The sequence below is a fragment of the Rattus norvegicus genome, chromosome 1 (genome assembly GCF_036323735.1).
Source record: "Rattus norvegicus strain BN/NHsdMcwi chromosome 1, GRCr8, whole genome shotgun sequence".
In the NCBI taxonomy this organism is placed as follows: domain Eukaryota; kingdom Metazoa; phylum Chordata; class Mammalia; order Rodentia; family Muridae; genus Rattus; species Rattus norvegicus.
In genome coordinates this window covers 4065220-4087276 of record NC_086019.1, presented here as the reverse complement: position 1 = coordinate 4087276, position 22057 = coordinate 4065220, and the positions used below count along the sequence as shown (strand labels likewise).

Genomic DNA, 22057 nt, shown 5'->3' with positions numbered 1-22057 from the left:
ATATGAATGCTAAAAAAAAAAAATGAGAAAATTAAATTTTAGTGTTGAATGAAAACGAGGATAGAATATATCAAAAGCTTATGGGATAGATACAACAGACGCAGACTTAAGAGGGACATCGGTATCACCCCTCCAAGGCTCAGGGACACCGGAGCTGGAGGAAGGGGTGAGGGGCAGTGTGGAATGCTGCCTTCCAGGCATGAGGTGGCTGTGGCATTGCCGATCTCACAGCCTGAGTGGTTATCTGTACGACTTTGGGCCCATAAACACTCTGTCATCAAAAAGGAAGGGTCCACCTCCCCCTGAGGATTTATATGTAGTTAATGATTGATTGGAGAAAGAGACATTTCCTTCAGTGGTAATGTGCCCATGCCCTTGTAAACAAACCCACCCATGTCTGTGTAACAACCCTAACAAAACCCATCTGGAAGACAGATGAGAAAGATCTGGAAGAGTTGCCAGTTGGGAAGAGGAGGGTTATTGGTGGGAAGGGATGGGGAGGATAATAGGGGGGGAGAGTGACTGTGATTGAAATACATTGTGTACGAGTATGAAAGGTCGATTAGTGAAACTTGTGCATAATTAGTATGCACTAATGAAAACACTTTTAAAAAGCACCAGTGTAGCTGGTGGTGTAAAGTTGTGGGTTCTTTTGTATGTAGTGTATTTATGCTTCTTTTTGTATGTACGTCTTCTAGAATGCAAAGCTTAGAAAAATACTTGACAAAGACGGTGTCCCACAAACTAGAATTGTTAATGGTGCTAACGTTTTCTAGCCTTACGTTCATATACTCCTAACTGTACTGTGACTGCTATTTTATGTTAGTTGTTGTAGTTTTTTGGGCGGGATCACTACCATCTCTAAAAACTATTTGTGTGTGTGTGTTTGTGTGTGTGTGTGTGTGTGTGTGTGTGTGCGCTCGTGTGTTTCTGTTTCTGTGTCTCTATGAGTGTACTCAAGTATCCGTATCCAGAAGACAGTATTGGATACCTTAGAGCTGGAGTTACAGGTAGCTATGTCAACTGCCTGATGTGAGTGTTGTGATCCAAAGTTCACCTCAAGATTGAGCAACAGTTTCTCTTAACTGCTAAGCTATATCCAAGTCATGACTAAAATCTTTAAGTAGCAACAGATGGGTCTAAGCATTCGAGAAATGCCTTTAAAATAACTGAAAACACCAGACATTGTTTACTATTAACTTGTCATGGCCTAGACTCCTCTGTCTTGAATCACCTTGGCTTCTAAAACAGCAGGACCTTGCAAGATAGGTCGTCTTCGTCCTTTCTGAGACCTGGTGGTGCGTGCTGTGGCGCTTTGTCTGCTCTGTTCGCTCCTGCTGAGGAACAAGTCGGTCAGGAAGCAGCGCCTCAGCCATGGCATTTAAAGATACCGGGAAGACTCCCGTGGAGCCCGAAGTGGTGATTCACTGGATTCGAATCACGCTCACTAGCCACAATGAGAAGCCGCTGGAGAAGGTTTGTGCGGACTTGACCAGAGGCCCAAAGGAAAAGAATCTGAAAGCGAAAGGACTGGTGCACATGCCCACTAAGACACTGAGAATCACTACCAGAAAAACACCTTGCGCTGAAAGTTCCAAGACCTGGGATCGTTTCCAGATGAGAATTCACAAGCGACTCACTGACTTACATAGTCCTTCTGAGATTGTTAAACAGATTACTTCCATCAGTATTGAGCCAGGAGTGGAGGTTGAAGTCACCATTGCAGATGCCTAAGTCAACTGTTTAAATAAATTGACTTAATTGTTAAATTAAAAAAAAAAGATAGGGGGTTGGGGATTTAGCTCAGTGGTAGAGCGCTTACCTAGGAAGCACAAGGCCCTGGGTTCGGTCCCCAGCTCCGAAAAAAAAGAAAAAAAAAAAAAGATAGGTCATCTTCTTGATGAGGACTCTGGATCAGAAGTGATCGTCTTGTAAGAACCAGAATAATACCCTCACGGGATGTGATGACAGCAATAAGGATTTCTTTGGTCCACTTTGCAAAACCAGAACTGGGACAGCATGACCAGCAGTGTTTATGCATCCTTTCCCTGTGTCCCGACTTTTCATCTGTATAAGTCCAAAGCTTGTTTCACTACCCTGAAAACTAGCATGCAGATCATTAGTCTCTTATTTTTTCTTCTTCCCAGTGCGGCCACACTGAATAAATATCCTTTCTCTGCTTTTCAAAATTGTCTCTTTAATCTGCTTTTTTGAAGACCAAACCTAGCTTTGGGGAGAGCTAGGATGGTGTTGCAAGACTCCATGCTTTTTGGCCTGAAACTCCAGTTATTAAAAATAGTCACATATTATCATGTCTTGCAACCATGTGTTAGATTGAGTGTTTTTCTTTGTATATTATCCCTGGCTGTCCTGGACTCCCTCTGTAGACCAGGCTGGGCTTAAACTCACAGAGACCCTCCTGTCTCTGCTTCCTGAGTGCTAAGTTGTGAGGTTTAAATGTACAGAAAGAATTTAAACAAAATTACATAATACATGCTGACTGACAAAGACACTTCTCTTTAAAGCCTTAGTATTTTGAGTATGTCTGGGTCAGTGTGTGCCATGGCACCCGTGTGTAGGTCTGAGGACAGCTTTACAGAGACAGTTTGTTCCTTCCACCTTTACATGGATTCTAGGTATCAAATTCAAGTCATCAGGCTTGGATGGCAAGCACGTTTGCCAGCTGAACCACTTTGCTGATCTTAACTAATAGTTCTATTAGTTAACTGTTTATATGAATATAGCATATCATCACCTGGTCTAATAAAATTTATTTTTAACCAGGCCTGGTGGTGCACACCTTTAATCTTAATACTTGAGAGGCAGAGACAGGCCCGCCTGATCTACATAGAGTTCCACGCCACTTAAAGCTAAACAGAGGAGATCTCAACAAACAAATAAACAAACAAGCAAAATAAACAAAAAAAAACCCCACCAAAACTTTTATTTTTAAACACATGTTCCAGTCAAAGCAGTTTTCAAATTTCTTAGAAAAGCTGAGCATGGTGTGCACATCTTTAATCTTAGCACTCAGGAGGTAGAGGCGGGTGGATCTCTGTGAGTTTAAGGCCAGACTGGTCTACAGAGGAAGTTCCAGGTCAGCCAGGGCTGCTACACAGAGAAATGCTGCTCTCTCTCTCTCTCTCTCTCTCTCTCTCTCTCTCTCTCTCTCTCTCACACACACACACACACACACACACACACACAAACACACACACACACCATACACATAAAAAGAACAGCAAAAACGCAGAAAAATGAGGTAAGATTTGATTGCCCATGACGAATCACCATCACCAAAGCAAGTCAGAGAGGAAAGGGTTTATTTGGCTTGTGCCTTCCAAGTATAGTCCATTACTGAAGGGCCTTAAGACAGGGCGGGAACTTTGGAGGCAGGAGCTGATACAGAGACCATGTGGAGGTGCTGTTTCCTGCTCTGCATGCTCAGACTGATTTTTTACTAAGCCCAGGACCATCCGCCCAGAGATGGCCCCTCCTACAATGGGCTGGCCCTTTCCCATCAATCAGGAATTTTAAAAATGCTCTACAGCACAGCCCCATTTTATGGAAGCACTTTCTTAATTGAGGGTCCCTCCTCTTAAGTGACGTTAGCTTGTGTGAGGTTGACATAATACTATTCAACAACAAAAAATGTGGCTTTGTTTCTTGTTCTCCCTCTTGTATTCTTCTGGGAATCTTTGGGAAGTTCAAAAATATGTAGTTGGCTAACTCTGGAAAACACCGAGTAAAATATGTTGTACTGAAAGCCCTGTGACTCACTCTGTCCCAAAAATTGCAACCAGACACAGCATTCCCCAGATTTCTCTTTGGTGTCAAGCTTGCTTTGCATCACAGAAAACAGTAAACTCAAATTTTGATTGTGAAAATAGTAGAAATAACAGTGAAATAAGGTACTTAGGAGACAGACAAATCCATATTTGGGTTCAAAGGTTATTATTAATGATCAGTTAAAGGTGGATTCTGTGTCTCACATACTTTCATTTTCTAAGATGTTTCGAAATATTTTCTTCTTCAAATTATCAGAATGTCTCAAATGTGCACATAATCAGACTGGCTGGATATATTAGGTAAATTGAACCTTTGGATAAGTTTTGTGCTCAAATAAATCCAGTTGACGTGAGCTGATTCCAAAGAAGATCAAAGTACATACTGCCTTAATACTGGGTTTATTATTCATAAGCAACTCCCAAGTAAATTCTTGATTTTGCATATGAATGTGAAAGTCAGGTGGATGAAGCCATTTTCTTCATTTTGTAAATATCTGAAACATATGGATGCTAATGAAAAAGTACCATCAAGGTTGAGCTGAGAGGGTGGCACACTTATTCCAGCTCTGAGCAGGTCGAAGCAGCAGGATCAGTAAGTAGTTCAAGGATAGCCTAGGCTGCTGTTTCGAGATCCTGTTTCGAAAGGGAAATCAAAAACACATTCCAAAAGGAGAGGCTTCGTAAAGAATTGTGTTTGTTTGGGGAGAAATTCCTTTCTCATCTCAAATGCACGGAGGCTGCTCACGAAGTTGGCTCCGCCCATAGACGTCAAAGGCCTGCGCAACACCACCAGCTCAGTGGGCCCGCCCCATTTGGGAGGAGTCCGCCCCTCCCCTCTGCCCCGCCCCTTCCCGGGTTGCCACGCCCTCACCTCCCGCCGCCTGGCGCCGGTGTTGTCCAAGATGGAGGGCGCCCTTTCGGCGCCGCTGCCCGTCCGGCTGTTGCTGTTTGTGGCGCTGCCAGCCGCGGGGTGGCTGACCACCAACGCGCCCAGGCCTCTGTCCACAGTCCCGCAGGTAGGGCCGGGCGGGCGCAGCAGGCCGCTCCTCTGCCGGGACCTCCGGGAGGCCGGTCGCGGTGACGCTGACCTCTCCCGCAGGTGGACAGCCGGGGGTGCGGGACTGGACAGGGTCTGGCGGCCCGCTGAGAAGGGAGGGCGCTTTCCCGGATGCCGGGCAGTGTGGGTCCCCCCGCTCCCCGAAGGGGAACGCAAGGAAGGCGCGCAGGCGTCCTTGAATGCGTGTCAAGACTGCGCCTACCGAACTTGAGGTTCGTACACCTCCGGAACCCGCGCGGGTCCTGCCACTCTTTGCTGTCGAAAATGTGCGATCGTCAGTGACCTCGGGCGTTTGTAATAGCTCCTTCCTGGGTTAGAGCCGGCCCTGGGCCCTGGCGATGTTTGTGTTGCTCAATTATAAATTTTCCAGGCCACCTGTGCCTGCTCAGCCGGGACCAGGAGGGAGCGCCTTTCCTGGTCGCAGGGCCACTTGGGCTGGCTGGCGACTGTGAGAGGCTTCCCGGTGGCATCCCAGGGGTTCAACCTCGTTTGAGACTCGACGACGAGGATCTAAGGTCACAAGCCTTTCAGATTCCCGGGTTACTGTGAGAGCCATGCCATTGCAATATTCAGGGGCAGCAAGTTTTTACTTTTGTTGCCACATTTGGCCTTTTCAGTTGTATAGTAGGAGAAAGTTTGGAGATTATAAAATCAGAGTTTTCCCCAAGTGACAAGAAACTTAGGTTTTTAATCTTATTATTTGGTAGGAACACACTAAATACAGAAGTGACTGTCATGATAAGTGTCACTTTTTATTTTTAAAATTTTACTTTATGTGTGTATAGTGTTGAATCAGGAGCTTACGCCATAGCAATGGAGGTCATGGGATAACCTTGTGGAGTCTGTTCCCCATGGTCCTGTTTTGCAACACATGCTTTTACAACCCTTGAGCCATCTCTCCAGCTCTTTATTCTGCTTGTAATGTTTTAGAGTTATACTAGAACTCTTCTGAATACAGAAATCGCAAACATGCAGCAGTGTCAGTAGGGACAACCTTGCAGCTCTGAGCACACTTGTATATGAAATTGTACTTGAGCCACACTTGCTTCTGGGTAAAAATAGCAACAGTGCAGACAAGCACCAAGAAACCAAATAAATATTGGGTGGTTATAAAGTTCTAGAGCTGTGGACTTATTTCCTCTCTTCATCAGCACTCATGAATCTAGGAAATATTTGAACCTGCCCACACGGTCAGGAAAAAATGTCTTACTTGGAAGGTTAAGTCCACAGTCCTATAGGTTAGCTCTTGATGATTTTACCATCTCATCTCCCTTTCTGGGTCTCCATTCTACTTTTGGAAAGCAGGCAAAACACCCATGTACATAGAATAAAAAATAAAGGTTAAGAAATGCTTTTTAAAAATTCTCAGAGGGGGGCTGGGGATTTAACTCAGTGGTAGAGCGCTTGCCTAGGAAGTGCAAGGCCCTGGGTTCGGTCCCCAGCTCCGAAAAAAAGAACCAAAAAAAAAAAAAAAATTCTCAGAGGAAGATTTGTGACCTGGATCTGAATTTAATGTCAGACGAAAGTCAGAAATTGTCTTTTTGCAATGAAATACATTCAAGAGCATCAGAACAAATAGTATGTATGTGGACATGAGTGGATCCTTCAGGCGTGTCAAAAATGATTGCGGTGTGCATTCGCTTAGGGGACACACCTCTGGGTATGTCTGCAAGGCCATGTCCAGAGGTTTAACTCAGGAGAGAAGACCCCATGTACATGCAGGTGTACATGGACCCGTACTCCCAAGTGTATGCATGTGTGTGTAGAGATTGAGTTCAGGCCCTTGAACCTTCGTAGGCTCTGTTGTTGATCCAATATCCCTAGAAAAGAACCAAACTTCTTTCTTTGAAGAAAAAGCAAACCAGTACATCTGTATCTTTTTTTCTTCCACAAACTGTGATTGTGATAAACAAACGAGAAGACGTAACTTCTCAGAAGCTTGTTTCGGGCTTGTGGAAGATTGCTAGTCTCTGGTCCTCCCATGACTGGTGGCACAGCAAGGGTGTGAAGTACCTGTTCAGACTGTACTGCAGTCAGGAAACAGAGAAGGGATTGCTGGTGCCAGCTGCTTTCTCCTTTATCTCTTTGTATCTAATCCAGAGGAGCCCATGATCAGGTGCTGGGCCTGGTCCAGGATGGGTCTTCTCAGTGAAACCTCTGGAGATGGCCTTGCCAACATACCCAGAGGTGTATCCCCTAAGTGGTTCTATGTCCAGTCAGCTTGACAGTGAGGATTAGCTATGGGAGGGGGGGGTGCAGTGTGCTGTGGGGGCTGGTGTGTTACGATGAGATGGCTCAGTGGGTAAAGATACCTGCTGGTGAGCCTTGTGATAATTTATGCAGCCCCCCCCACTCCTAATCACACTAGACTAATTGTCTGCATCTCCAGCCCTAATAGGAAAGCTTTGATTAACAGTAACAAGTCCCTGTGGCCAGTGGTATTTCTTGAAGTAGTGCTTTTCTACAGAGTATGCCATCAGTGAGCTTAGGTCTTTGGGTAATTGCTGATTGACCTGTCCTTGAGCAACAGCAGAACGGCCTGCTGCAAACCTCAGCAGACGTGCTCAAGGAGGGCAGAGTGGATTCCATAGGAAACCACTGGTTGTCCATGGCAGTGGATCCAGTGGGTAACCTACTGACCCCGACAGAGCCTTGTAAATAAGTAACTGCCTCTACACATCAGTCACCTTAATGAAGGAAGTGAGGTCTGGTTAAATGCTCTGCTTCTGCACAGCTCACAAACAGATAAAGCTAAGCAGTGCACTGTTTAAAGAGACGGCTAGCAAAACTGTGAAGAAAAGTGGGGAAAGATTAGTATAAATCAGAACAGAAATTTCTCCTGTGGGGTGGGGTTAGTGGGTATGAGTAATACTCTCTACCTAAACACACACACACACACACACACACACACACACACACACACACACTTTAAAATAACAAATTTTAAAATAGTCGATGTTATTTTTAATTGGATATGGGGAACTCAGACCAATTTGGAAAAATCTTTGGTTTTAGATCCAATGGCACACATTCTCCCAACTTTTGTCCGTGTCAACCGTAGGCCCAAACGTGCAGCATTCTGTACATCATCTTGGGGTTGTACAGTGTGCAGGGTGGTAACCTCAGATCAGAGGTCTGTGAACCCCAGGCTCCTTGGTAGAAACAAAGACCCAGGCTGTGTTCTAGACTGGGATAGCTCTGGTACAGCCTCAGTTCAGTGGAGAAAGCCCAAAAAGTCCTGGACCCAAAGGATTAGGCAGTAGCTGGGGATACATAGAGTAGTTTGGTTACTCAGCAAGCCCAAGTTGATGCATCCAGCAGAGAGAAGGATAGATAAGAAGTGGTCCCCGTGTGGCCAGGAAAGATCAGGGCCACCAGGCTTGTGACTCCTCCTGGTTTTTGGCACCATTTGATAAGTTATATCTCCCCAACTCAATGAGCCAACTTAAGCCAAATTTATATATGTATATATGTTTGTTTGTTCGAGCTGCTCTTGGTGGGTGAGCTTACCTTTGGGTGACCCCAAGGAAGGAGGCCAGGGAAGTCACTATGGGAAGGGAAACAGAGGGGAAAAGGAAGAGAAAGAGAGAAAGTATACACAGAGAGAAGAGAAATGGGGAAGAAGAAAAGGAGAGAAACCAAAATGTCTGGGTTATATAGTAAAGAGCCCCTGGGGGAAGGGCAGCTCAGCCCCTGGGCTGGAAAGTTCAGGGTTGGGGGCAGGATGTGCCAGGTAGGGACTGAAGGATGCTGGGAGATCCTGGAGGCCAGGTCTGCTTTGGTATGTAAAATACCTCAGTCCCTGTCCTGGGGTCTGAAACCAAACATAATAATAAAAGAAGAAATGAGGAACAAACTGGTTCTTCTCTAGGTAAATGGCTTAGCAAGGAAGGCAGTTGCTTCGAAGTCTGACAGCCTGAGTTTGAGCCAGAACCAAAGGTGGAAGGAGAGAACAGACTACTCCAAAATTACCCTCTGACCTTCATAGATGCAGGTAGTATGTGTGCACACATGTTGTTGTAAAAATATAAAAAATAGAAAAGTATATTGTTGTCTTTTACCTTGCTTAGGTCTGCACCGCAGTGCCCCAAGATATCTGCCAGATATCTGGGCAGAAACACATCCTAACTTCTCCAGGGCGGCCCAGTGTCTCCAGCCGTCTCCAGCGGCTGCACACTTTTCCTGCACTCAATCCCTCACACCCTCACATAAAAGAACACACAACACAATAATCTTAGATCCAATTGATAAGATATAATTGCCCATTTAAGCATACAAAGCCCTGTACCATCCATCCCTTAAGAACATTGATAACAACCTGTAAATACACAGAGTGAGATCTTTACGTCAGCCTCCATTGTCCTGCCACCGCTTCTCCTCCTCTCCCCCCTCTCTTTTCCAGTCTCCTCCTCTTCAAACTTTTCTCCCGTCCATCCTTCCTTCTCATCCAATGACAGGCCTCCTTCTATCTTGTACCTGCCTCACATGTGACATCATCCCCCCCCCCACACACACAATAAGAACAAAGAAAAATGTAAAAGAACCAGGTTATTTTCATGTGTAAAGTGTATATCTGTCCAACCTATACCTTTGTTTTGCAGGATGGCATCAGAATTAATGTAACTACCCAGAAAGACAATGGGGAAGTATCTAAAGAGCAGGTTTGTCTCCTTTTGATTATATTTTTACTATAACCTTTAGCCAGGAACTTTTACTGATTGTACTAGTCCATTTTCTGTTATTACATTGGAATGCCCAAGGCAGGCTACTAAATATAAATATATAAAATCTATGTCAGCCTGTATGAGGCTTCGCTAAGGAGGTTGGGAATAGTACCTCATTCCTGTAATCCCTGCACTTTGGAGGCTGAGGCAGAAGGTTTACCTCAAATTAAAGCCAGCCTGTGCTTCTTAAGTAGTGAGACTGTCTTAAAAAACCAAAAACCAAGAACCAGAAGGATGGTTCAGTGGTTAAGAGCACTGACTGCTCTTGCAGAAGATCCAGGTTTGATTCCCAACACACCCACGTGGCAGCTTACACCCATCTGTAACTGACGTAGACCAGCAGGTCATTCTTCAGTGACAGGGTTCTGAGGGAGATGAGAAGATTAAGAAGATAGGAAAGTTAGGGTCAGGAGGGCTTGCAGAGGCTATGTCTTATGTCAAACAAGCTTATTGTGTATAGAGTCTCGGATGCCGGTTTTTATTGGAGAAATGGTACGGTATCAGCAAAAGTGGGAAGAAGCCAGCAGGAAGTGATTCAAGCAGCTCTGTACAAGGGGGAACACTGGGTGTCTCAAGGGAGTCCGAGGGCAGGGTCAAGACACATAACAAAGCCCTTCAGGGTGGGAATTGTTGGGTTCTCAAAGATCTGAATTCATAGCTGTCCCAAGGTCCTGGCTCCAGGCCATACTGACTCTGTCAAGCATGCTCAAGGTTTAGAGAAAGCTTAGAAGAATGTTCCTGCTGTACATCAGGGCCTCAGGGAAAGCCTTGGGTCAGCCTAGCCTTCAACATGTATCTTCACTTCCAGGGACCCACACCCTGTTTTCCTCTTAGACACTACACACACATGGTGAACAGACATACACTACACACACATGGTGAACGGACATACATTCAGGCAAAACATTTGTACAAATAAAATAAAAGTAAATAATTTTTCAAAAAAGAAATCAAACAAAACAGAAGCCATAAACAAAACCAAAAGGGCTTTGTTATTTTGTTTTTAGCCTAGTTACAGAGGTTCAAGCATATCTTGCTGGTGTTGGTTATCTTTGGTCTTATGGCAAATGGTACCACAGCGATAGGAGCTAACAGGAGAACAGATTTATTTTGCCAGATACCAGATAAGAGCAACTGGGCCCACAGTTCCTTTGAAGACATTATCTTAGGGGTTACACATCTACCACTAAGCTTTGTGTCTTGGAGGGTTCCCCCTCCCTTAAACCTCACCACACCGAGACAGACCAAGTTTCCTACACATGGATCTTTGAGGGACAAAGCATACCCAAACTATAACACCTGTCCACACAGAGTTAGATGATGTATTCTTGATATGAAGAGTTTGTGGTCGTTTATAAACCATTGGAATTAATGTATATGCTGCTTTATTTTAAGGTTGTTCTTAACATAACCTATGAGAGTGGACAGGTGTATGTGAATGACTTACCTGTAAATAGTGGTGTAACCCGAATAAGCTGTCAGACTTCGATAGGTGAGTACTGAATTGTTTGCAACATTATTCTGTCTTTAATAATCCTAAATTCGTTCTGAATGTGAAGTGCCACCTTACACACACCGATGGTGTAGTAGTAGCTAAGGCCTTTCAGTCTGTGTTGACTACTGATCCACTGTTCACTTGTTCTTTCCTGGGACTGACCTTTAATTCCTGGTAGGTTAGCAGTGTAAGAGTGAGCATACACATGGGCTAGCCCTCTGGGAAACCCTAGTTCTCATTCTGGCTGTAGAAGATAAACATTACAAATTGTGTGTGTGGCTCCTCCTCTATTTTTCTTACTCATTTGTCAGCAAATGTGTATGGTGTTTTGTCTGCATGTGTAGCTGTATCATGTGTGTACCTGGGGCCCAAGAAGGCCAGAGAGGGTGTTGGCTCCCCTGGACCTGGAGTGGTAGGCAGGTGTGAGCCGCTGTGTGGGTTCTGAGAACCAGTCCCAGGTTCTCTGGGAGAGCAGCAAGTGCTTTTAACTGCTGCTGAGCTCTCTCTTCAGCCCCTGCTTTTCTTTGTAAACCTCAAGGGCTTTGGTTATTTAAAGAATCAGATAATGTTTTATTGGATTATATAATTTTATTTGACTAACATAAATGGCACGGGAGGTGTCACTCCTGTCTATGGCTTCTGAGAAGTAATGACTGGGCCCGTTTGGCACTGAGGTGGGGAGTTAAGCAGGGTTATTCATTCATGTCTGAAAGCAAGCATCACTGAGGAGAGTCTTTCAAAGCTGACTACTGCAGCAGAGAGGAAGTCAACGTCAGGGGCTTTTGCTGTTTTTAATTTATTCGACAGTAGAGGTATGAGAGTTACCGCTCTGCTGTATTTCTCTTGTGTCCTAGGCTGTGGTCTTAGCTGTGCTGACCAGGCTGAGAGGAGCATTAGTGGATAAACAGGCAACTAAAACTCTGCTTTATTAAGCATGGCATTGTGACATGCAGATTTGTGTTTCCGTATTCCCAGCTCCTGGGGCAGCTGAGCTAGGAGAATCACTGGGTCTGGACGGAGGAGTGAGGGGAGATGCATGCCTCCCCCCAGCTCAGAGAGGTGCTGGAGACAAAGCTCAGTGGGAGATCTTTGCCAAACAGACCACAGTAAGCACAGCAAAACCACTTAGACAATGAAAGACAATGCCGAGGTGCCTAACTAAAGGAGAGCTAGTTGACAGCACCAGAGACATCAGGGCTGACAGCATTGGAGCCCAGAGGGCACTAATCACAATTACATCTGCCACTTACCCCAAATTACTGTGATCGTGGTAAGGCTAGAGCCTAAGGAGGAGCTGGGTGAGGTCACTGACAACACTGAGTGGTTAATGAATTGTATCCGGTGTTCTAGATCAAAGGAACAGCCCTTTAATGGCTCACAGTGAATTAAGTCACTAGGCGGTGGCGTGCATTTAGGAATGTATGTCTGTACTGTTTTGACAAATAGCCCTCCCATTTGGGAGGCAACAACTAAATGTTTGTGTTGTGGCAAATTGATCAGTGTGTACCTCTTTAAAAGGGTTTTAAAGGTTTATATCGTCTGTGTGGGTGCCCAGAGGTTAGAAGGGAACATTTGATCCTATTACAGCTATTTGTGAGATATCTGCTGTGCATGCTGGGTTCTGAACTCAGATCCTCTGATAGGGTAGTAAGCTCTCTTAATAGGTGGACATCTCTATTCCCTCAATTTGCTTTTTGGAGAAAGTCTTGTTATGTGGCCCTAGCTGGTCTCGTGCTGCCTCAGCTGCCCAAGTGCTGGGATTAGAGGTGTGCACCTCTATTCCTGGCTGTTTTACTCTTTTAAAATGTTCTCTTTATCTTTGAGAATCCCATACATATGTGCAGTGAAATATGTTCAGATCTCTCCCCGTCACCATTACAGGTTGGTAGACCACTCACCCTTTCTCCACCCCGATCTGTCTAGCTGTAAAGCCACTACTGGGGTGTGAGCATGAGTCTGACTCCCCGGCAGCTTGCCGTCCATGTGCACTGCATTGCTCCGCATTTGCAGACACCAGGAAACCCTAGCAGAGGCGCAGCCACTGTAGTGTGGTACATTCTGATTTCAGACCAGCAAGCATTTCCTGATCCAGTGAGCGGAAGCCATTGGAAGGACTTGCCAGCTCATCTCTGCTTCTATAAATCTGAGACTGATAAGGTCAGGGTTAAAGGAAGCCAGTAAAACCTGTTTGCCACTGTCTTGTTCCAAGTCAGTGTCATACAAATCATCAAATACAGTAACTGCTGTAATGGCAATTTTTGTACAAAATCTCACTAGTTTTTGTTTTTGTTTAATAGTGAAGAGTGAAAATCTGGAAAATTTGGAGGAGAAAGAATATTTTGGAATAGTCACTGTAAGGATCTTACTTCGTGAGAGGCCTGTGACATATAGTACCAGTTCACAGCTAATTGTCATTCAGGAGGAGGTTGTGGAGCTCGATGGAAGACAAGTAAGACACTGTGCTTGTTAACTGGAGATTAAGTTCGTGTTTTGTAAAAATGTTGTGCTGTTGTTTCTGAATCGATGAGCAAGAAGGTTGTCTTAGTAACTTTTCTATTGCTGTGAAGAGACCATGACCAAGGCAATGTAGAGAAGAAAACATTTGGGGCTGGCTTATGGTTTCAGAGGGTTAGTGCATTATCATCACAGTGGGGCACATAGAGAAGGAGCTGAGAGCTGCGTCCTGGTCTATAGGCAGAGAGAGACTGTGCTGTGCCTCTAAGCTCACTTCGGTGATGCACCCCCTGCAACAAGGCCACACCTCCTGGTTCTGCCCAGACAGGTCCACTAACTGGGAGCCAATCTCACTCACACCTCACAAAGCCCTAGAATTGTCTGCATCTAATCACATAGCATTCTTTTTTTTTTTTTTTCTTGGTTCTTTTTTTCGGAGCTGGGGACCGAACCCAGGGCCTTGCGCTTCCTAGGTAAGCGCTCTACCACTGAGCTAAATCCCCAGCCCCATCACATAGCATTCTTGGTTTTGTATTTTCTTTTTCAAATCTGACATTTGTACTCCTTTCTCGGGTTCTGAGTATCTGTAGACAGAGGTGGTGAAGGCCTTGGTGGTGTTCGTATTTCTGTGGTCATTTTCCTCGGTGCTGTGTGAATGAAGTGAAGCTGCACTGAAGCTGTAAATGCTACACAGAGGAGTGGGAGGGACAAGGATGAGTTTCTTAGTTACTGAAGCAAAGGAGGAGAGGCCACTTTTAACCTCTAGGACATCATTTAAAGTAAATAGGACCTATTTTTCTTTCTTTTATAGGCTCAACAAAAGAATGTTACTGAAATCAACATTTTAGTTAAGAACCAGAGAGTACTCAGACGTTCAAACTTTTTCCTTCCTTTGGAAGAAAGCATGCTTTATTCTATTTCCCAAGACAGTGACATTTTATTCACGCCTCCCGATTTTTCCAAAAAAGGTATTTAAAAAAACATTATTTAAAATATTAATGAAATTATTTTGCTTTATATACTTAAAAAAGATTGTGTGTGTGTGTATGTGAGAGAGAGAGAGAAAGAGAATGTATGTATGTATGTATGTATGTATGTATGTATGTATGTATGTATGTGTACCTCTATAAAGGCCAGAAAAGCGGGGTTGGGGATTTAGCTCAGTGGTACAGCGCTTAAGGCCCTGGGTTCGATCCTCAGCTCCGGGAAAAAAAAAAAAAAAGGCCAGAAAAGAATCAGACCCTAGAGATGTAGTTCCAACTCGGGTTCTGAGAACTGAACTTGAATTTGTAATACTCCCGTTTCCCAAGTCTAGGATACAGGCATGAGCCACCATGCCTGGCAGAACTGAAAATGTAGATTCTCTGTGTGACAAAACGGTAACTTTTGTAAACCCTTATAGTTTTCCCTTCTGGTGCTAACTCAGTAAATAAAATTCTTGTTCTGTCACAGTGTCATGTGTGTCAGTGTTGTAATCAGGGACATTAACTGGAGATTAATGTCTGGTGCTCTGGTAGGGCTTGTAGCAGATGCCAGCCGCTGCTGCAGTTTGGTGACCTCGCTCTCCCTCTTCAGTAGGAACTGTTGGCTCACTGCAGACCACCAGCCACTACCTCGTGGGGGACTTGGGAACCACGGTGGATGGAAATGCTTTACCTGGCAAGTTGCCTGAGACGCCTCTCAGAGCAGAGCCGCCATCTTCATACAAGGTAATTCAAACACTTGGTGATGCCTTTTCATGGTGCTGCCAGCGTAGTTATGGTTACAGTGAAGATAAATGTGTCCTTTAGAGTGAGGTAGAAAACATAAAGACAAACAGCATATCACTTTTAATGATGGAGGCATTTGGTTTTGATGTTATTTCAGACTGTAGCCGGGACTGAACTCTGAGGAAAGGGAAGCCTCCTCTTTATCTCCTGAGTGCTGGTGCTGCAGGTGTGAGGCACCACGCTCGGCTCACTAGGCTTGTTTTATTTCTTAAATGTGTATGTATTCTGTGTGTGCACACAGGCATGTGCGTGCTGTGCATGCCACGGGGACAGCTTTCAGGACGTTGCTCCTCCCTTTACCTGAGGATCCCATGAACCACATTCAGGTCATGAGGCTTAACCACAGGTTTCTCCATGAGCTATCTCACCAGCCATTATCGTAATCCTAACGCGGTATTCATGGTGTTCCCTTTTCCCTCTGGAAGCTTCACTTACTGATTAAGTCAGGTCACGACTATCGAGGCCATGGACTTCATTTAGTTGGGAAGCTCCCGTTCCAAAGTTCATTCTTACATTTCCACTTTTTTTTATTATTCAGCTCCTGCCTTTTATACACACAGGTGCAATGTGCCCTGGAGTTCCCACACAATGATTGAGTGTTGCTAAAATGATACATTTGGAGTCATGCTGTTTAGGATTAAAGTGTGATCTGCCATTCACTATTTATGTGACCTTCTTAACCTCTTTAACTTACGTCTTAGGTTAGCCTGTGCTTACTCTGTCAAGCACTATAAAATATTTCATCAAGGTGTCATAAAGAATAAATGGGTATTCCATGGGAAACTATATCAGTACCCACTAGGAACTTTATGTCACACATGTTTACAGATACACTTCAGGGGGTATCCTAGTATGTCTACCCCTGAATGGGTAAGGTCTATAAGTAGTTCTCACTGAAGGTCAAACTACTGATTTGGGGTTGCTGGAGTCTAGGTTAGTGGGGTAGTGTGCACCATGGCATCTCCCAACAGGTCCGCCATAAAGGGAACTGTCTCCATTCTAAAAGCTGTGGGGTTTGTTTCTTCCTTTCCTTGTCCTTTACCTGCAACAGTGGACAGGCCTGTGGGCCTGTGTACTAGTTAGTGAGCATTAATATTCCCGTGTGTGTGTGTGTGTGTGTGTGTGTGTGTGTGTGTGTGTAACAAATTTTAAAATTATAAAATATTTAGGTACATTGTAAAATAGAATTTTGTTGTCATGTTATATGTGCCCTGCAGCCACCCCATCCCATCACTGTAGAATTAGACAGAAGCACTCATTTTTGAGCTATTTACCTTACCCAAAGCCAGGCTTTTTCTTTTTTTCCTCCCTCCCTCCCTCCCTCCCTCCCTCCCTCCCTCCCTCCCTCCCTCTCTCCTTTCCTTTCTTAGTTACTTTTTTAAAAATTTATTTATTTATTCTATATAAGTACACTGTTCCTGTCATCAGACACACCAGAAGAGGGCATCAGATCCCATTACAGATGGTTGTGAGTCACCATGTGGTTGCTGGGATTTGAACCCAGGACCCCTGGAAGAGCAGTCAGTGCTCTTAACCACTGAGCCATCCCTCCAGCCTCTTAGTTTCTTTTGACACACATGTAACCACTGTTATAATCAAGACATAGGTTGTTTCTGTCAATCCAAAGCCAAACCATAAAGAAATTTAGCCAGGCATGGTAGTAAGTAATCCACAAAAATATTACACAAGAGGCCACGCACTGTGATGTATGCCTTTAACCTCAGCACTGGGGAGGTAAAGGCAGGTGGCTCTCTATATTGAGGGTTTCAGCCCAGTCTGGTGTAGGGCAAGTAGACTGTGCCACCAGAGAGAACTGGTAAGGTTGAGTAGGCTCAGAACCCGGGGAAATCTCAGAATTGAGCATGGCAGGAGTGGAGCCATTCCCTGTCGAACCACCTGATCGGGACAGGTAACCATGACACCCACTGAGAGAACCATGACAATTGGTCATGTAGTATTAAAAACCTGAAGTCCTCCATGCTTATGAGGTGTCTAGATGGGCTCCCTGTCTTCAGCCAGTGAGCTTCCTTCCCTTCCTGGGCATCCCTTTCTGCAGAAGGTATTTAATCTCTGGTTCATCCTGAGTAAGGTGTGTGTATTCACATCTGCCATCAAATAAAACAGTTTGGACAAGCAAGGACCTTCTCCTTCATCAAGGATCGCCATGGGCCTTTGTCATAAAGAGCCACGCCCACATCTCCTGGAGAAGGTCTTCCCTCTCCCAGCCCCTCCAGGCTCACTCACTGGGAGCCAAACTGGACTCTGCCCCTATCCGAGGCTCAGCCTTCCCCTTCTGAGTAAACGCCCTGAGGGGAAGCACTTTAGGGCAAGTGCAGACCCTTGGGACCCCCCACTCCCAACTCTCAGTGTTACCCCAGCGGCACCTGGGTCCACAGGAGACTGGGAACCATAGCAATCGTCCCAGATCCTGCTGTTTCTCACCCAAGAAAACACAGACCAGGACCCCTATCACAGACTGTGTTCTGCCTGCCCTGAGCTGTGTGCCAGCAGTACCTAGTGGCAAGGCAGCCCCACAGCCCCTGCAGAGAGGCCCTGTCTCAAAAGAAAACAGAAATTTAAATTTTTAGTTTGTGGAACAGGCCTTTCTAATCAAAAGCCACTTCCCAGGTAATGTGCCAGTGGATGGAGAAGCTCAGGAAGGCACTCTGTGGGTTCTGGAGCGGCGTGTTCCCAGTGTTGTTCATGTTTCTGAACGTCATGGTGGTTGGAGTTCTGGGAGCAGCAGGAGTCATTGCGCTGTTAAAGTTGCTTTTCCCTGTGCGTGAGAACAAGTAAGTACCAGAGTTTCAGACATCGTTGATCTTAACTATTAAAAAGGAGGTTGTTTTACTGTATGTTGTGGTAGAAAATATTGTACAGTACAAAGTATAGTAGTTATGGTCAGACAGTGGGAGAAAAAAATAACTTTCCAGTCTACTTTCCCATTTTAGTGGAATTAAGAGACATTTGTGTACTATTTGAGATGGCTGTACTTTCAGAGATGCAACCATAGAAGAGATTGCTGGTTCTCTGAAGAGTAGAGAGTGAGCAGGAAAACTAGGAAGTGCTGTGTGACGGAGCAGTGAGACCCACACCAACGAGTCTCAACTCCAGAGCCTCACTTTAGTTCATGTCAGATGACTGGGGTCTTCCTCTCTTACCATTTGTAAGGGATAGGGTCTCATGTGGCCCCGACTGGCCCTGAACTCGTCCCTGTGGCTGAGGATGGCTTTGGACTTCTGATCCTTCTACCCACACCTAAGTGTGGGGTCATAGGTGTATGACAGCAAGCCTGGCTGGACACTGAGTGTTCTTGATTTCATTTGGTACTGTGGCCACTGGCAAACAGGTTTGTTGTTTCCACTCCACTCTTCATTACTCTGGCTCTCAGCTTTCACATCGTAAGTCATGAAGTTGATTGCTGAATGGCTAAGGGTTAAAGTGGCCACAGAATTTTGAGGGCAAGAGGCAGAGAGCCTTGTATACTCACTCCCGCTGTTAGACTGGCCCTAGACAGAATGGTCCTGAGGATGGCAGTTCCAGGAGGTCTGGCGGGGCAGGGACAGGGACGAGAGTAAGTCACCTGTTAATCCTGACAGTCTGATGGCTGCTTAGTTTGTCTGATGGCTGCTGCCATCCATCTTAGGTACCTGCTCTCTCTGAGTCAGTTTGGGTGTTTTTAGATGGGTCTCTGTATATGCAGACCAGACTGACTCTGAACTCACAAATGACCCTCTGGCCTGTACCTCCTGAGTATTGACATTCCAGGTGTGAGTCACCACAGGTGGCTTATAAATGACGGAGGTGAGGGGACTGCATCGTCCCTGGATATGGTTACTTAGTAACCACTGGCCTGGTTTCTCTGATATGCCTTTAAGCCCATGTTCTAGGTTAGGAGGTAGTAGACTTATTTAATTCAGTCATCAGCCTTTGTATCGTGGCCTGTGTTCAACAGCTGGTGGGGACCATGTTGTCAGAGCAAGAGGGAGAGTCACTGTGTGTCAGCATTTGGCACCCAAAGTGAAGCAAATTGCTGCATTGTGTAATAAAGTGGACTCTCTTAGAGCGGGATGCCACTTGAAAACTGCTGTTGTATGCCACATGGAGTAACTTAGAGCAGCACATAGCATGTCCACATATCCAGTCAGCTTGCTTGATTTTTAAACCGACCTCAGTTGCTATTTTAATAGGAGAAATCTGGAAAAGGTAACATAGGACCTTGGGTTCAAAATGAAAGCCCCATCCATTGTGTGGTCGGGGTTGTGTCTCCATGGACAGTGTCTGGAGAGTTGTCTGGGCTCTGCTTTCACCGGCACTCACCAGTCCAGGGCAACGACAGCTCTTGCCTTGAAGACGTATGCTTCCCTTCATGTGGGAACAGGCAGTGGTCTATGCCCTCTAGTCCTAGTTGTGTTTGGTTAAAGAGAACTTGGAGCCAAGGTCTGCACGTGCTTTATAAGCCATGGGAAGCAAGGAGGGCTGTAGCCTTGAAGCAGCACTGCTGTATGCCAGCCTTCTGAAGGAGGCAGCGATGTGGGCGGTAACGGCTTCTCTTGCATTGCAGAGGAATTCTTCAGGTGGATAAAATGAATGGGATCTCTGTGGTACCTATCATCTTATACCCAGACGGCTCTGAGAAAACAGCAGAAAAACTTACAGATAAAACGGATATTTAAAACCCCATCTCCAATCATGGACTCTACTGTCTATCATCCCCAGACTCGCCATTTGAATACCATTTTATTTAAATTATTAATCAATTTATTCATAAAAATTGCCAAATTCCCAAGACCTTTACAGGTGGCCTTTCTAGTGCCCGGCTACAGCTCACCTCATCAAGCACGGGCTGGCTGTTCTGAAGAAGAATTACTAAGGAAAGTTTAAGTGGAAAGAAGATAACTGAGAAATACCAAGCTGAAAGGAGACGTAAGACAAAGCGACTGCCAAGAACTCCCAGGTGCCTTTGCTGCAGAAATTGTAACTGATTACTATTGTAAGATTTTATAAGAAGCACTTTATGAAATTCTAATTTAAAAGCTGGAGAATTTAACAGCTATTTTGTTTACTCAGTACAATGTGCCTTTATATCACATACATGACTCAGTATAAAATCACTGAAGTGTGTCATGATTTGTGTCTGTACCAGAACTCTTTACCTTGAATGCACCAGGATTTATAATAGTGACATGGTCTCACTCTAAAATAAACTTTTTTTTTTTTTAAAGAATTGCTTTATTTTTAGTTTATGCATGGGGGAGAGAGTTTGCGCAGGTGATAAAAATGCCTGTTGAGGCCAGAAGAGGGCACTGGATCTCCTGCCACTGGAGCTGCAGAGTGGTGGAGTGCTCTGCCTGCTGTGGGCACTGAGAACCACTCAGCTCTAATATCTTCACGGAATTAAGGCTATGGCCTTAGCCTTCCGGTTCTAAGTACATGTATTTGTAAGTGTGTTTCATGCTGTTTCTTCACTGTCACTCAGAATTGCCTGTTTCAACCGTGTTATCTGGAACACACCACTTATTCCATGTGGTACTTTTTATTTCACCTAAAGAGTTTTGAAAGCCAGAACTGGTAGAGCAGCACCTCTGTAGTCCAGCACTTAATGACATGATAGAAGACCTCGCTAGGCCAGAGTCATGCTGGGTCAGGTTCTTGGCTGTAACCCATTGTAAAAACATGGCCCAAGAATGCACTTGCTGTTGCTTTGCCTCCTCTACCAAAGTGGGGAATTGAACCCATGGAAGTCAGGAAAGCACTGCTGAGCTCAGGGACCAGGCCTATGGGCAGGAAGGATGACAAGTATGACGGCCAAGTTGAATCTTGATCATTTTCATATGTAGTCCAGGCTGGTCTTAGACTCAACATGACCTTGATCATGGATTCCCCAGCACACTGGGAGGTAACACTATGCTTGGTTGTATACAGCGCTGGTATCAAACTTAGGGCTTTATGCACATGTGCCATTCCTAGCCCCAGCTGGATTGTTTGTCTTTTCAAGACAGGGTTTCTCGGTGTAGCTGTCCTGGAACTCACTCTGTAGGCCACACTGGTCTAGAACTCAGAGACTGCCTGCCTCTGCTTCCTCCCAAGTGCTGGTATTAAAGGCATGCGGCACCACTGCCCAGTTTAGCTGGTATGCACTAGTATCAGTTTGTCTCTGCTGACTCCAAGAGTTGTTAGAAAAAGCACCAGTTCCAATTCATGTACAACTTATACATCAGCCACACACGCACAGAATCTAGTGAGACTGACTATGGTTCCATTCCCTCCCAGTAAGCCTGGTGACCACAGCACTGCACTCAGTGTACATGCATTTGTTTCGTCTCCTGCTGCTAAGATGGTGAGTGCCTCCTCCCCACAATGTGTATGTGCATGGGATCCCTTGGAGCAGGGGCTTCCCAACCTGGGTGCTGGGACTCAAACCCAGATTCTGTGCAAGGGCAGCAAGTTCTCTTAGCCACAGGCCACGTCTCCAACCCCCGATACATCATTGCTTTCTTGTTAGTGGAAATGGAACCCAACGTTTTATACTGTTGCCTGTGTGTGTATGTGTATACACGCGCCCCCACACGCAAGGCCAGATATCAGCCACTGGTGGTGCTCCTTGAGATCCCATCTATCTTTTCTGAGGTAATGTCTCTGAGCAGACCATCAACTAGGATAGGCTGGCTAGCTCCAGGGGTCTGCCCATGCCCACTTTCCACAGGAGCGATGACAAGTACATACCACTTTTTTTTTTTTTTAAGTCTGGGTACTGGCACGGCTAGCAC

General features: G+C 45.2%; 2 protein-coding genes across 7 annotated transcripts; both read left to right on the top strand.

The window, feature by feature from the left end:
• Window positions 1–524: 524 nt before the first annotated feature.
• LOC120098771 (40S ribosomal protein S20-like) lies at window positions 525–1783 on the top strand. The gene has a single exon (XM_039098461.2). The coding sequence runs from the start codon at window positions 1375–1377 to the stop codon at window positions 1732–1734; it is 360 nt and encodes a 119-aa protein (XP_038954389.1). The 5' UTR covers window positions 525–1374; the 3' UTR covers window positions 1735–1783.
• Window positions 1784–4636: 2853 nt separating this feature from the next.
• On the top strand, window positions 4637–20511 carry Ginm1 (glycosylated integral membrane protein 1). Of its 6 annotated transcripts, none has more exons than XM_341726.9 (8): window positions 4637–4804; window positions 9447–9506; window positions 10965–11061; window positions 13362–13513; window positions 14330–14486; window positions 15097–15227; window positions 17916–18079; window positions 19852–20511. In XM_341726.9, exons 1-8 carry the CDS (start codon window positions 4691–4693, stop codon window positions 19961–19963), a joined length of 987 nt encoding a protein of 328 aa, XP_341727.4. In that variant the 5' UTR covers window positions 4637–4690; the 3' UTR covers window positions 19964–20511. The 6 variants fall into 6 exon arrangements, with proteins under 6 accessions (XP_341727.4, NP_001387767.1, XP_038954374.1 ...); NM_001400838.1 differs by having other exon boundaries at window positions 4660–4804; window positions 15094–15227; XM_039098446.2 differs by having other exon boundaries at window positions 4681–5057; window positions 15094–15227.
• The last annotated feature ends 1546 nt before the right edge of the window (window positions 20512–22057 follow it).